Raw genomic sequence first — 12,593 nt, forward strand, 5'->3', positions numbered from 1 at the left:
GGCAACAGTGTGCATTTGAACAGCAGAGGAATATAACAATGTTCGTATTCACACAATCCAAGTCTGCCGTGATTTTTATATATAAGAAAATTGAAAAACAAAATATTAAAAACGAGAATGAGTTTGTGAAAATTTTAAAAACAGGAAGGGGTACACGACTCATGGCGTCCCTGAGGGACGCCATACCAAATTCAAGTCCGACGAAAAAAATAAATTTTTTTTTGAAAAACCAGGGACGCCATGGAATACCCCAGCCCAAGAATTTCAGCAAAAAAAAAAAAAAAAAAAAAAAAAAATTAAATTCCAGGGACGCCATGGCATATCTAGTCCCATATATAAATCTCACGAAAAACGCTAAGTCAAATTTCAGCTGAAAAACACTAAGTAAAGTTTATTTTCAGCTTTTGTATATGGGATTGGATATGCCATGGCGTCCCTGGAATTTAATTTTTTTTTTTTTTTTTTTTTTTGCTGAAATTCTTGGGCTGGGGTATGCCATGGCGTCCCTGGTTTTTCAAAAAAAAATTTATTTTTTTGTCGGACTTGAATTTGGTATGGCGTCCCTGAGGGACGCCATGGGTCGTGTACCCCTTCCTGTTTTTAAAATTTTCACAGACCCATTCTCGTTTCTAATATTTTGTTTTTCAATTTTCTTATATATAAAAATTGCGGCCAAGTCTGGTCGCTAATATTTATTACACTGCATATTGATCATATAGAAAAAAAACCTACAAGCTTCAGAAATGCCAAAAATAAACAAAACTTCATGAATTGACGGGGTTATCTGAAATTCTAACATTACAAATATGAATTGAAATAAAAAAAAAATAAGATGCTAGGAAAAAAGTGGATTGAAGATGCAAATATATGAAATCATGAATTGACGACCTGCCTCTATTTCTGAGGATTGAGAGGTTTGACAACCTCCCAGGTGAAATCAGGGTCGTTGCGGCCAAAGTGGCCGTAAGCAGCGGTCTTGATGAAGCGGTTGCCTCCTTTCTTCAGGTCGAGGTTGATTGCAATCATCCCCGGTCGGAAATCAAAATTCTCCTTGACAAGCTTAAGCAGCTCCTTGTCGGGTATCTTGCCCGTGCCGTATGAATCCACAAACACAGACAATGGCTCCGGCACACCGATTGCGTATGACACCTGCACCAGGCAACGCCGAGCCAGCCCAGCAGCCACAATGCTCTTTGCTGCCTGCCTTGCAATGTATGCCCCACTACGGTCCACCTACATACCATATGAGATGATTGAAACAGAAAATTAATTAGATCGATTTAGCTATATATTCCTCTCATCTAGTATCTATTATCCGGCTATATATACCTTTGTGGGATCCTTGCCAGAGAAGGCACCTCCGCCGTGGGCCCCCCATCCACCGTAGGTATCTATGATGATCTTGCGTCCTGTAAGACCGGCATCACCATGGGGCCCACCGATAACAAAACGGCCTGAAGGGTTGAGGTGGAAGATGGTATTGTCATCGAGGTATTTGGCAGGGACCACGGGCTTGATGACGTGCTCCTTGAGGTCCTGAGCAATCTTGTCATTGGTCACGCCCTCGTCATGCTGGGTTGAGATGAGGATAGTGTGGACCCGTATCGGCACCATGGCACCCCCCTCATTGCGGTACTCTACTGTCACCTGAGTCTTGCCGTCCGGTCGTAGCCATGAGCACGTGCCGTTCTTGCGCACCTCGGTAAGGCGGGCACCGATCTTGGTGGCAAGGACATGGGTAAGGGGCATCAATTCTTCAGTTTCATCAGTGGCGTAGCCGAACATGTGGCCTTGGTCACCGGCACCTATGTCCTCGGGGCGCTTGGTGAAGTGACCATGCACGCCCTGAGCGATGTCAGGGGACTGCTGCTCGATCTGAACAAGGACACGACACTTGTCGGCATCGAGACCCACATCGTCAGAAACAAAGCCGATGTTGCGGCAGGTGTCACGCACAATCTTCTCATAGTCGACATTGGCTTTGGTGGTGATCTCACCGAAGACCATGACCATGTTAGTCTTGGTACATGTTTCACAGGCAACCTTGCTCTCTGGATCCTGTGAGAGGCAGGCGTCAAGCACTGCATCCGACACCTGGTCGCACAGTTTGTCGGGGTGCCCTTCGTTCACCGATTCTGATGTGAACAAGAAGCTGCTCTCACCTACTGCTGATGCCATTGCTGCCAATTAATTTACCTTCTCTTCTCTTCTCTTCTTATTTTATTTTTCTGTCTCGCTACACAAATTAATATAAGGATTCACCTGACCTCTTACTTAATTAATGCTACATTTAGCCAATTTATAGACTAGTATTCCTATCTATATATAGTCTCTAGCTAGTTCCACAAAATATTTTGGACCTCAGAAAAAAATGGACCTTTTAATTAGAATATATTTATTTTGTTAACCACAAAGCCAACTCGATACATTTGTCTGACCTCCTATATTTAGCTACTTAGATGTTTTGTTATTGATCATATATAATACTTAGAATTGAACGTTGTTTAGTTAATTTGTTAAATTGTTAGTACACAGTAATGTAGATGTAGTGACATATATGTGCAGAGCTTGCATCGACAGAAAGCCCATTAGTATAATATATTGCTCAAATTTAACAAAACTAATGCATTCGACAATTCGAAGATGAAGATTTATCCATCAATAGTTAAATTCAATCAAGGCCCATTTCAAAGCCTTCCATCACTCACCTCCCCTTCAGAATTACATGAGTGCAGAATGCAGATGGAAAAATAATTAACAACGAAAACTTTTTTTTTTTTTTTTATTATAAAAAAAAAACAATAGACTTGCATCAGAATTGCATATTTTAATGTATAGCTATTTTGCATTACAAACAGGTTTATATATTCTTTATTTATCATAAACAAGTTATTTAATGTAAATTTTGTACAACGATACAAGGACATTTTACTCACATATATGTATTTATATGCTTGTAAAAAATAATTTCCAAAATATATATGGATCCTTGTCATGTATGTAATTCAACAGCAATTAAAAGAAATTATTAAAACGCAAAGCTATGCAACATCAAAAAATTTATGTTAAAATTTAAGAGCAAACACACATGTTTTTCCTAGAACTTAATCTCTGCCTTGATTTGATAATAATATAATTTTCTTTAACCTTTACACAAACAACAAACAATTAATGTTTGCAATCAAAATTGCGTTATCTTCTTTGGAAATTGATTCTCCCAATGAAATAACCAAAAAGAGTAGCAAAAGCAATAGGATACAGTGCGAGAATTACAGCGACAAGCGGTAAACGGTTATGGTGGAACCCGAAATAATCTTCTAGAAACTGTGAAATGGATTTATTTTCTCCGAATATGACAATTACTTTGGAGACATCTCCGTACTGCGAGGTGAAGAGGCCATTTAGCGTCCACCCCAACGGGCATAAGTAGTACACCCAAATCCACCATCCCGGAATTTGCTGCATGGAAAAACTAATCAATTAATATATTCTAAACATTTATGTAATTTCAAGCAACAAAAGGGTTGATGTGGTTGCATACGGGACGAGGAACGACGAAGCCGGAGAAAAGATTGAGGAGTTGGTAGAAAACAGACTGCAGAATGGAGGCGAGTTGAACGGTAGGAGTCATAGCGGTGAGCATCATGCCGAGATAAACCATGTACAAAAGTGTGCAGAACATGGTGTAGAAGAAAAATATGAATTTCCCGGCATCCCATTCAAAACCGATGGATGGGTATGCTATGATCATGAACAGCGCTACCTGGAACAACACGTACGGTATCTCCATTGCAACCTGCAATTCATGCATGCAAACAAATATATGTATTTGTGCTTTATTGACTAATTAAGTTAAACTTTTTTTGTAAATGTAACTTTTTTTTTTTATAACTAACTAGCCACAAGGGAAGTTAGTAGTATTTGATGAGGAAATTAAATCAAGATCAGGTACATGACCTGAGCAAAGGAATAAGCCCAAGGAGAGTACATTCCTGCAAAGTTCTCTCTGTAGACGACAGTGCGTTCAACAGCAATGAAGGGTATCGCTGATGAACTGTTATTTATTCCGGCGAACACTGTTGCAGCATACATGCAGCCCAATATATTGAACAAATCTTGTTGGTTATTTCTGAAAAAAAGTGATAACAAATTAAAGAATATTCTGTAAACATTAATAAGAAATGATAGTGTTTTTTTTCCTCTTCTTTTTCTTTCTGTTCTTCGTTTCTCTAAAGATCAATTTAGAGGTTGTATACAAACTTTCCAATATTTAGTACGTCAAGAACTAGATAACTTTTTGTTTTTTTGGAAGTTGCGGGATAGATGAAACTTACATTCTGCCTCCATGCTTCCAAAACAACAGGCCAAGCATGACAGATGATATGAACATGAACATTATGCGGACCATGTTGTAGTGAGGGCTTCTCCAATAGGACAATGATTGCTTCCACAGGCAAGCCTTGAACTGCACCCAGAACTTTTGCGGGTAACGGGTTTCGAATCTGAGATCATTCGACCCTGGTGGAGGCGTGCTTAGTTGTTTTACCAGAATCTCGTTCTCCCTTCAATATAAATTAAATTCCAAATAATATAAAGAAAATGATGATGGGTTGCACTAATTGCTTTGCTCAAAGAGTTACATACACATGACAACATGATTTCTGTGCACCAACCGATGAAAAATATAAAACTGAATACATTTAAAATTTACCGACACTTGTTTCTAGAAGGTCATAAGTACTCACTTGTATAGATCTGATTCCTTGTATATATGCGCAAAATTTATTCCCATATGCGCCTCAATTGATGCAGAGCTAACTTCTAGCATCCATGTTGCCGGATTATAGTTATCCCTGATTTTTGGTACTCCAGAAATACCCTGAAAACCTTTTTGTAAGATTAAGCACTTATAATAATTAAGTTATTGGGTTCTTTTTCCCAAGTTTTACTAGGAATCAGAAAACTTGCCTCAAAATATTCAATAACTTTACACGAATGTCGACCCAAATGCCCTGAATAGATCAATTCTCCACCCCTTTTCATCAAAATTAGCTGAGAGTTTAAGGAAATGGATAGAGTGAATAGTTGAGTCTGTTAGAAGCAAGACGGTGCTTTGGTTTTGAATCAAAGAAAAGTAGTATGTACCTCGTCAAAGGCTTCAAATATGTCAATGCTTGGCTGGTGGATGGTACAGACAACAGTTCGACCGGTTTGAGCAACATTTTTAACGGCACGCATGACGATTGCGGCAGCACGGGCATCAAGACCAGAGGTGGGCTCATCCATGAATATTACTGATGGATTAGATACCAACTCCACTGCTATAGTTAACCTTTTCCTTTGTTCGGTTGACAGACCATTCAACCCTGGTAAGCCGACCAACGCATCTCTTATGGGATCAAGCTCTATTGTTTCAAGCACTTCATTTACAAAGTCCTACATAAATTAACACCAAACAGTAATCACTTCATTTTCTTTTTCTATTACATACAATCAGAAGGTATATATGATAAAAATAAGCAGAACGAGCTCACATGTCTAGTTTTAGCACTGATTTCTGCTGGTAGACGCAACCAAGCTGAATAAGCAACAGATTCCTCCACAGTGATTTGTGGAGAATGAATGTCCATCTGTTCGCAATAACCTGATATTCTTGCAAAGGTTTCCTGCACCTTAGAATATCCACCAATTCGTATCTCTCCTTCGATATACCCTCCTGTTTTTCTCCCTGATAGAACATCCAATAAGGTTGTTTTTCCTGCTCCAGTAACCCCCATTAATGCCGAAAGAACACCTGGCCGAAACGCCCCTGTTATGTTGTGTAAAAGTTGGAGTCGTTTCTCTGCATAGCCTTGTTCTCTCATTTCCTACATCATAATTTGAATTGCCCATGAGTTTCTGCTGTTTATAGTGCCACATCTCTGCAAATCTAGTTGATCCTTGGGAACAATTTCTAATGTATACATCTTTGTATATAAAAGCAAACAAATACATGAATTGTTGCACAACAAACTTACCGGAGGAACATCAACATAGTAATTTAAATTCTGAAATGATACAGTGAGGGGTGTAAAAGGCAACACCATCTTCCCTGCAAAGAACAATATTTTTTGTTAGTTATAATTATATTGTCAAATAGGTCCTCACCAATTGACAAAAAAATAATAAAGTCAGCAAAAAAAAAATGTTATTCCTAGTAGTTTTAGATAAAATAATCACATACCGGCCTTCTTGGGTTCTTGAGGGCTGGTTGTTGATGAATCCAGAGTTTTATGGCCTTGAAGTTGATGAAGCTTTTCACGAGATATGATTGCCTTCGAAGCTCCATAAGCTGGAATGGATGACCGATTTGTAAATAATTTAGTCCAAATACAAATTTCAATTGACCGGTACATGCGCCTCAATTAATTTAAATATTTACCAAGCCTAACAGCTAATTTTGTGTTGTTACAGTCCACTTGGGAAACTGTTAATTATCTACAGCAATTCAGCTGTAGCTAGGTATAACTAATGATTGGTTAATTGTTTCTCTTGAAATAACAGAGTCGTACGTCTTTTGAAGGTCAAGGCAAGAGTGAACCCAAAGTTGAACAAAAAGATGAAACCGATAAGGGCTCCAACTCCTATCCAGTAGTAATATCCAGGGTAGTTCAACCCGCGACTTATCAGCGTTTGTGTCCCAATTGTTACATTTGATGATTGCATCTAGTTTGATGAGTAAAAGAGAAAAAAAAAAATAGAGAAACAAAGGATCAGAAAAGAAATGCTAAGAGCAGGCTATGCAAGAATATATCATTTTACTTATTTTACTTTAGCTTAGTTATGATATTACCTTCTGCCATCTCGGTGCAAGAAATTCGTTTATAGCAAGACCAATCTCAGCATATGTCAAAGGCGAAACCCAAAATCCCCATTTGAGCCATTGCGGTATGGAAGCTATAAAAGGATTCATAAATCAACAGTTTACCAAATCCATCCAAACAATCTATCAGCTTTTAAAACTAAAAGAACTCAAATACTTTTGTCTTCTTTTGGTCCTCTCTCTAACTAGTAATTAATAACAAATTGGTAAGAAATGAAACAGAAACAATTGCTTACGGTATGGGAGAATAAATCCTCCAAAAAGCAAGCAAATCACCAAAAGAAGAGTGCCCCCCACAGTAGAAGCCACCGCTGTTTGGAAGTAGGAAGCAACGCATCGAAACATAGACAGAGACAGTGCATGAAGAAAGAATAGTAGCAGGAGATGACGGAAATACCTGAAATAATTTTATTTGTACAAAGGAAATTGAAACCATAAACTGAATTTCTAGCAAAGGTATTGTTATTTTTTGTCCTTCAATTTTAACAAATATAGGAAAGCGGTTGATGCTAATTCCATAAAAATAGTGTATGTAAACTAGACAAGAAGAGAAGGAATGGCAAAATGCATTTACCTTGGTGCTTCAGGTGTAAATCCAATAAGATAATAAGTAATGGTTGTCCAGACGACCGATTCTAACAAAGAGACTGGTATTTTGAGGAGAGAAGCAGGTATTGAATAAGCCCAGGCTGGGTAGAAGAAGAGGTCCCTTTGCTTGTAGAAAATTGGGAGTCGGGTTACAGTCATTGCCAGTTCAGGAAAGCCGTTCACCATTTGTAAGAGCAATGCAAAGAAAAGAGAGCCCAAATAGTAATTGGAATGAAGTGTATCGACCCCCATGCGTGTACGTAGAAATACTGTACCAGTGATCAGTGCAAGTAGACCCAGCTGAGTAGATTTGAATATATAAACAAAGGAGTTCCTGCGCATGAGAAGCAGCTCTCTGGCGACACATGCCTTAAACAACTCCCATTTTGAGAGAGAATAGATGCTGAAGGAAAGAGAATTTTTGTGGCACTTTGACTTGTCATATGGCTTCGCTAGATCGACTGATAAATCCTGTCCAACCTTGTGCGATCTGAATATTTCGATCAGTTCATCCACCGTGACGTAGCTATAAGCCTCGTTTGATCGGCTCCAGTACTGCTCTTGATCCTTCTTGGATAGCACCTGATCCATACCATTTTTTTTTTATTTGAAAAATATCATGTTCTGACACAACCAAGTGTGCAGCAATGTGTAAAAGACCGATTGCCATTTTTGAAAGAAACTATGGTATTTGACAGTATTCATGAATGTTTTTTTAGTTTGCAATATATGTAATTTGTAAAATTAATACCTCTTGTAGGAAATCTGCAGCTCCTTTCCTCTCAGGGCATTTAAATCCACATTCCTCGAAGAAGTTCAAAATTTCATCTCTGGGTCCGTCATACACGATTTTCCCCTCAGCCATCAATATGATATCATCAAAGAGATTGTAAGTTTCGGGTGCTGGTTGGAGAAGCGAAACAACAACAGTAGACTCTGCTATGTGGGCCAGCTGCTGAAGGCACGAGACTATTTGGAAAGTTGTGGAGCTGTCTAATCCGGTTGATATTTCATCCATAAATAGAGCTTTTGAAGGTCCAATTATCATCTCTCCTGGTAAATAATAATATGTATACTTTCATTTAATAAACATACATGCTGATGTAGTGAGGACATCAACCAATCAAACACCTAAAAAACAACTGAAACAAAGATATAAAAATAAAGAATGGGAAACATTTGATAGATTACCTGTAGTTAGTCGTTTCTTCTCGCCACCGGAGATGCCTCTTCTCATGGCATCACCAACGATTGTATCAGCGCATATGTCTAGCCCCATTATCTGCTTATAATTAATATATTAAAATAATGTGGATTATATTATGTTACAGCTATTAAGCTTTTTTTTTTCCTCTACTTTTAACATGAGCTTACTTATTATTTATTACCTTCATGATATAGTCTGTCTGTAAACTTCTTTCTAACCCCTCCAAAGATATGGCCTGTATCAGAAGTTCCATTACTCCATGTATTATTAGGAAATTGAAAATAATACTTTTGAAGTTATTCTTTTTATTTTCTCACTATTTCCTTTTGATTTAATTCTAAAACCAAAAATGGCAAGTAATTTTAATTTTTTTTTTTTTACCTTCATGTAAGCATCTACATCGGGGTCAGGAGTAATTCCTTGTTCCTTCTCCCTCCTTATTACTTCTTTCATAATCTCTGTAAATTTTTGTTTCGAAAGTAACACGATAGACTCATTCTTATTGTCAAAAAAAATAAAATCATAATATAGGAATTAGGAGATGGATTTGCGCAATTACCTGCTCGGCTACCAACTCCTTGAAACCTTGCAGAGAAGTCCAAAACCTCTCTTACCGTCATTTCAGGAATATGGAGGTCATGTTGGCTAATATATGCTGATGTTTTCTCTGGTACAAACTCATCTAATCTGTATCCATTATAGCTAATTTTCCCGTTCACCTACAAAAATAAAGTCTGTTTTATTCTAAAAATTTTAAGCTATATATGTACATTAGTTTGACCCCTTTCAAATATTATCCAGATGTTGAACAGGAGACAAAGCCATTTGGTTTGCTACTTGATGCCAAAAAGCAGGGCAGTCTAGTCACTATTGACTTAGCCTTGGTGGGGCCAGTTCTATTAGCAAATGGCCTAAAATAATTAATATTGCAAATGGGAAAAGTGTCATGTTCTAATTACTATTTTGCAAAAATTAAGAATGTTAATTGAAAGTTTGCAAGCTACAAGGATGCATGTAGGGACCTTGAGAGATTTGTCTAGCTTTCCAGAGAGAGCTCGTAAGAAAGTCGATTTGCCACATCCCGGAGGTCCAAGCAAGAGAGTGATCCTATTTAATTGTTTGTCAATTACTAACTAATTGTTCAAAAAATTATATAATTAAATTTAAAGTCCTTTGAAATTGGGAAAATTGGTATTAAATGAATTAACTTGCCTGGACGGCTTGATAACTCCATTGACGTCTTTCAAAATGCAAATTGTTGCTTGTCGACGGTTCAATCCAGGCAATCTTGCAACACCCTATATATATACACACACACACTCACACAATGCAAATGGGATATATATTTTTGTGCGCCAAAATACTACAGCACTCCTCTTATACATATAATTAATTAAGTCCATATTAACCGTGTCTGTACCATATGTATCAAACTGGTATGGTGGTTTGAACCTGAACCTGAATCTATCGGTACAGAGGCCAAGATACTTTAATTAAGAATAGTGACCGGAAATGACTGTTAATTATTGAAAATATGCGTAGCGTACTAACCGAGATTGTGCTCATGAGAATGTTCCATAATGTGGGTAAAGGCTTTCCTTGCACCACCTCACACTCGGCTTCGACAGAAAGATTCTTGTACCTCACCTCTATTGTTGGTTGTTTCACATTGACTCTGTCAATGACCATTAATTAGTTTCAGTTTGACTGCGTTATTGTATTTTAATTACAAGAAACAAGAAGCTTAAATAACATTTTGAATGGATTCAGGTTGAAATATAGAGTGAACTTTTTGATTTTTTTTATTTATAAAAGTGGAGAAATAAACTCATCGATTTCATTGAAACGAGAAATGGGTACCGGTCAATTCGGCGCCTTTGCTTCTGGAGAAGACTCAAGTTGTCCTTCTCTATGTGTTTGATCATGCTCTCGATGAAAAGGTGCCTCTCCATGGGTCCCAACCGACCGACATCCACTGGCACTCGCCCGGCCTGCTTCTCTGCTCCCTCTTCAACAACATGTTGGTTCTGGAAGAAGAGAGAGGTTCTGAGTCGGTTATACGTGGGCAGCCTCTCTATGGCTGCCCATTGAAGTTGAAGCTCCTCCTCTTCCTCATCTCTCCCCCTCTTTCTCTCTTCTTCATCTCCTCTGCTCAAACTCAAGGCGGCCTCCCGGAATGACCATCTTCTGCTTCTCCCTATGCTATTAACACTACCAGTATTGCTCTGAATATCATCATCATCATCACTCATCTCATCCCCATCCTCATCCTTTTTTCTTTCCATTTATTTACTACACTTTTCTTCTAGCTTAATTATTATTAACAAATTATTTCTCTAGGTCAATGCTCCTAATTATGGTTGTTGTATGTCAAAGGGATCGATGTGATGTGATGGATATATAGTTAATTAATTTCTTTAATTATATGATTATGATATAACTAATTAAGTATAGTTGACCACGTAAGGGTACTGGAGGGATCGATGCACGTCGACAGCTCAATCTTCTCCTTTTCTCATAAGTTTCAAAAAGATTAAAATTTATTATTCGTTTTGAAGTTTTTTGAAGCTGTCATGCATGACATCACACGAACTCATGACGAACACACACATATAGATAGATAGATAGATAGATAGATAGATAGATAGATATCATATTTTATGGCAAAGCATCAATTAATTAAGCATGCATGTGGTTAGTAGAAACACAGCCTGCATGTTGCATGTGCTCATCTCGATTGGCCCTTTTAACTGGCTATTAATTTGACCATTTCCGTATATATATATAAATTAATATATACAGGAGGAGGGTTAAAATGCACCCTCTTTTTGTGCTCCTAACGTACACGATATATATATATATGATAAAAAAAAATAGTTTACATGGGATATACGAGAAAAGCGACATGCTTCAAGCAAAATCACATGATATAACAAGCACTTGAATAGAAAGCTCTGTTAGATTTCTTGTAGCTCTGCATCTCTAACCCTTCTCTGTTGAATTCTGTGATGCATTAAAAACAAAATTAGTTTGTTATTGTTCAATTATAATCTTTTATGCCTTGTTATCAGAACCGGACTGGACCAGAAAAAATCAGAATCAGTCACCTGTCCGATTTGGTTCTCTTACATGATCGCTTATGTTATTAGACCGGTAAAAATTGATTGAACTGCTTGGATTGTATTCAAAAATTTCATATAAAAATCAGTTTAAAAATAGAAAAAGCAGACTTTCCAAGAAAGATGAATGGACACTCTCGAGAATTTTTTGTTTGTAGAAAATATTTAAAAAGAAGACATAGAAACAGGAGTATCTGTAGATTTTTACAAGTAAAAAAGATGATAGGAATTTTATCGACTTAAGAGTTTGTATCGGTAAAATTTTTATCTCTAAACTAATTTTTTTTTTATTAAAATATGAAAAGCTTTTAAAAATATAGATAAAATTAATATTTGTAGAATTTAAATATATTAATTAGAACGACCATCTATTTTTGTACAATTGTTTTATATTTTAACAGACAAAACAAAATAATAAAAAAAAAACAATTAGTTTGGAATTGGATTGATAAGAATTTAACCAATCAAAACTAATTCAAAACTTTAGATCGGTGAAAACTGATTGAACCAGTTGGATTGTATTTAAAAATTACTGAACCAGTTCAGGTAAAAACCGGTTTAAAGATAGAAAAAAGCGGACTTAATTTTCAAGAAAGATGAATAGACACTCTCTCTCTCATTAAACCCACGTTGGTCCCTTACCTTTTAATAATTTCCATATAAACTTGGTCCATAAAGTCTCTTTACAAACTCACTATATGGTTCATGTGTACTGGGTCTAAACAAAAGAGAAATCACTCAAAAATCAAATGAAAGATAAAAAGCGTGAAAATGATTTATTTTTTAAAGGTTGTCACTTGTCAATAGTAAAAAAATG

At 37.0% G+C, this 12,593-nt stretch overlaps 2 protein-coding genes across 2 annotated transcripts; both read right to left on the reverse strand.

The window, feature by feature from the left end:
- Nucleotides 1–683: 683 nt before the first annotated feature.
- Nucleotides 684–2,243, reverse strand: LOC144563685 (S-adenosylmethionine synthase 1-like). The gene is made up of 2 exons (XM_078313174.1): nt 1,330–2,243; nt 684–1,233 (listed from the first exon to the last, which is right to left on the reverse strand). The coding sequence occupies exons 1-2, from the start codon at nt 2,176–2,178 to the stop codon at nt 895–897; spliced, it is 1,188 nt and encodes a 395-aa protein (XP_078169300.1). The 5' UTR covers nt 2,179–2,243; the 3' UTR covers nt 684–894.
- Nucleotides 2,244–3,091: 848 nt separating this feature from the next.
- Nucleotides 3,092–10,990, reverse strand: LOC144563711 (ABC transporter G family member 41-like). The gene is made up of 23 exons (XM_078313207.1): nt 10,518–10,990; nt 10,209–10,332; nt 9,870–9,955; nt 9,680–9,764; nt 9,217–9,376; nt 9,039–9,115; nt 8,839–8,892; nt 8,642–8,732; nt 8,202–8,503; nt 7,437–8,032; nt 7,099–7,259; nt 6,833–6,936; nt 6,552–6,705; nt 6,224–6,331; nt 6,018–6,091; nt 5,535–5,867; nt 5,146–5,436; nt 4,969–5,052; nt 4,746–4,879; nt 4,335–4,562; nt 3,958–4,129; nt 3,542–3,796; nt 3,092–3,459 (listed from the first exon to the last, which is right to left on the reverse strand). Exons 1-23 carry the CDS (start codon nt 10,940–10,942, stop codon nt 3,193–3,195), a joined length of 4,365 nt encoding a protein of 1,454 aa, XP_078169333.1. The 5' UTR covers nt 10,943–10,990; the 3' UTR covers nt 3,092–3,192.
- Nucleotides 10,991–12,593: the final 1,603 nt, after the last annotated feature.

This window comes from Carex rostrata, chromosome 1 (assembly GCF_964058835.1).
Source record: "Carex rostrata chromosome 1, lpCarRost1.2, whole genome shotgun sequence".
Lineage (NCBI taxonomy): Eukaryota > Viridiplantae > Streptophyta > Magnoliopsida > Poales > Cyperaceae > Carex > Carex rostrata.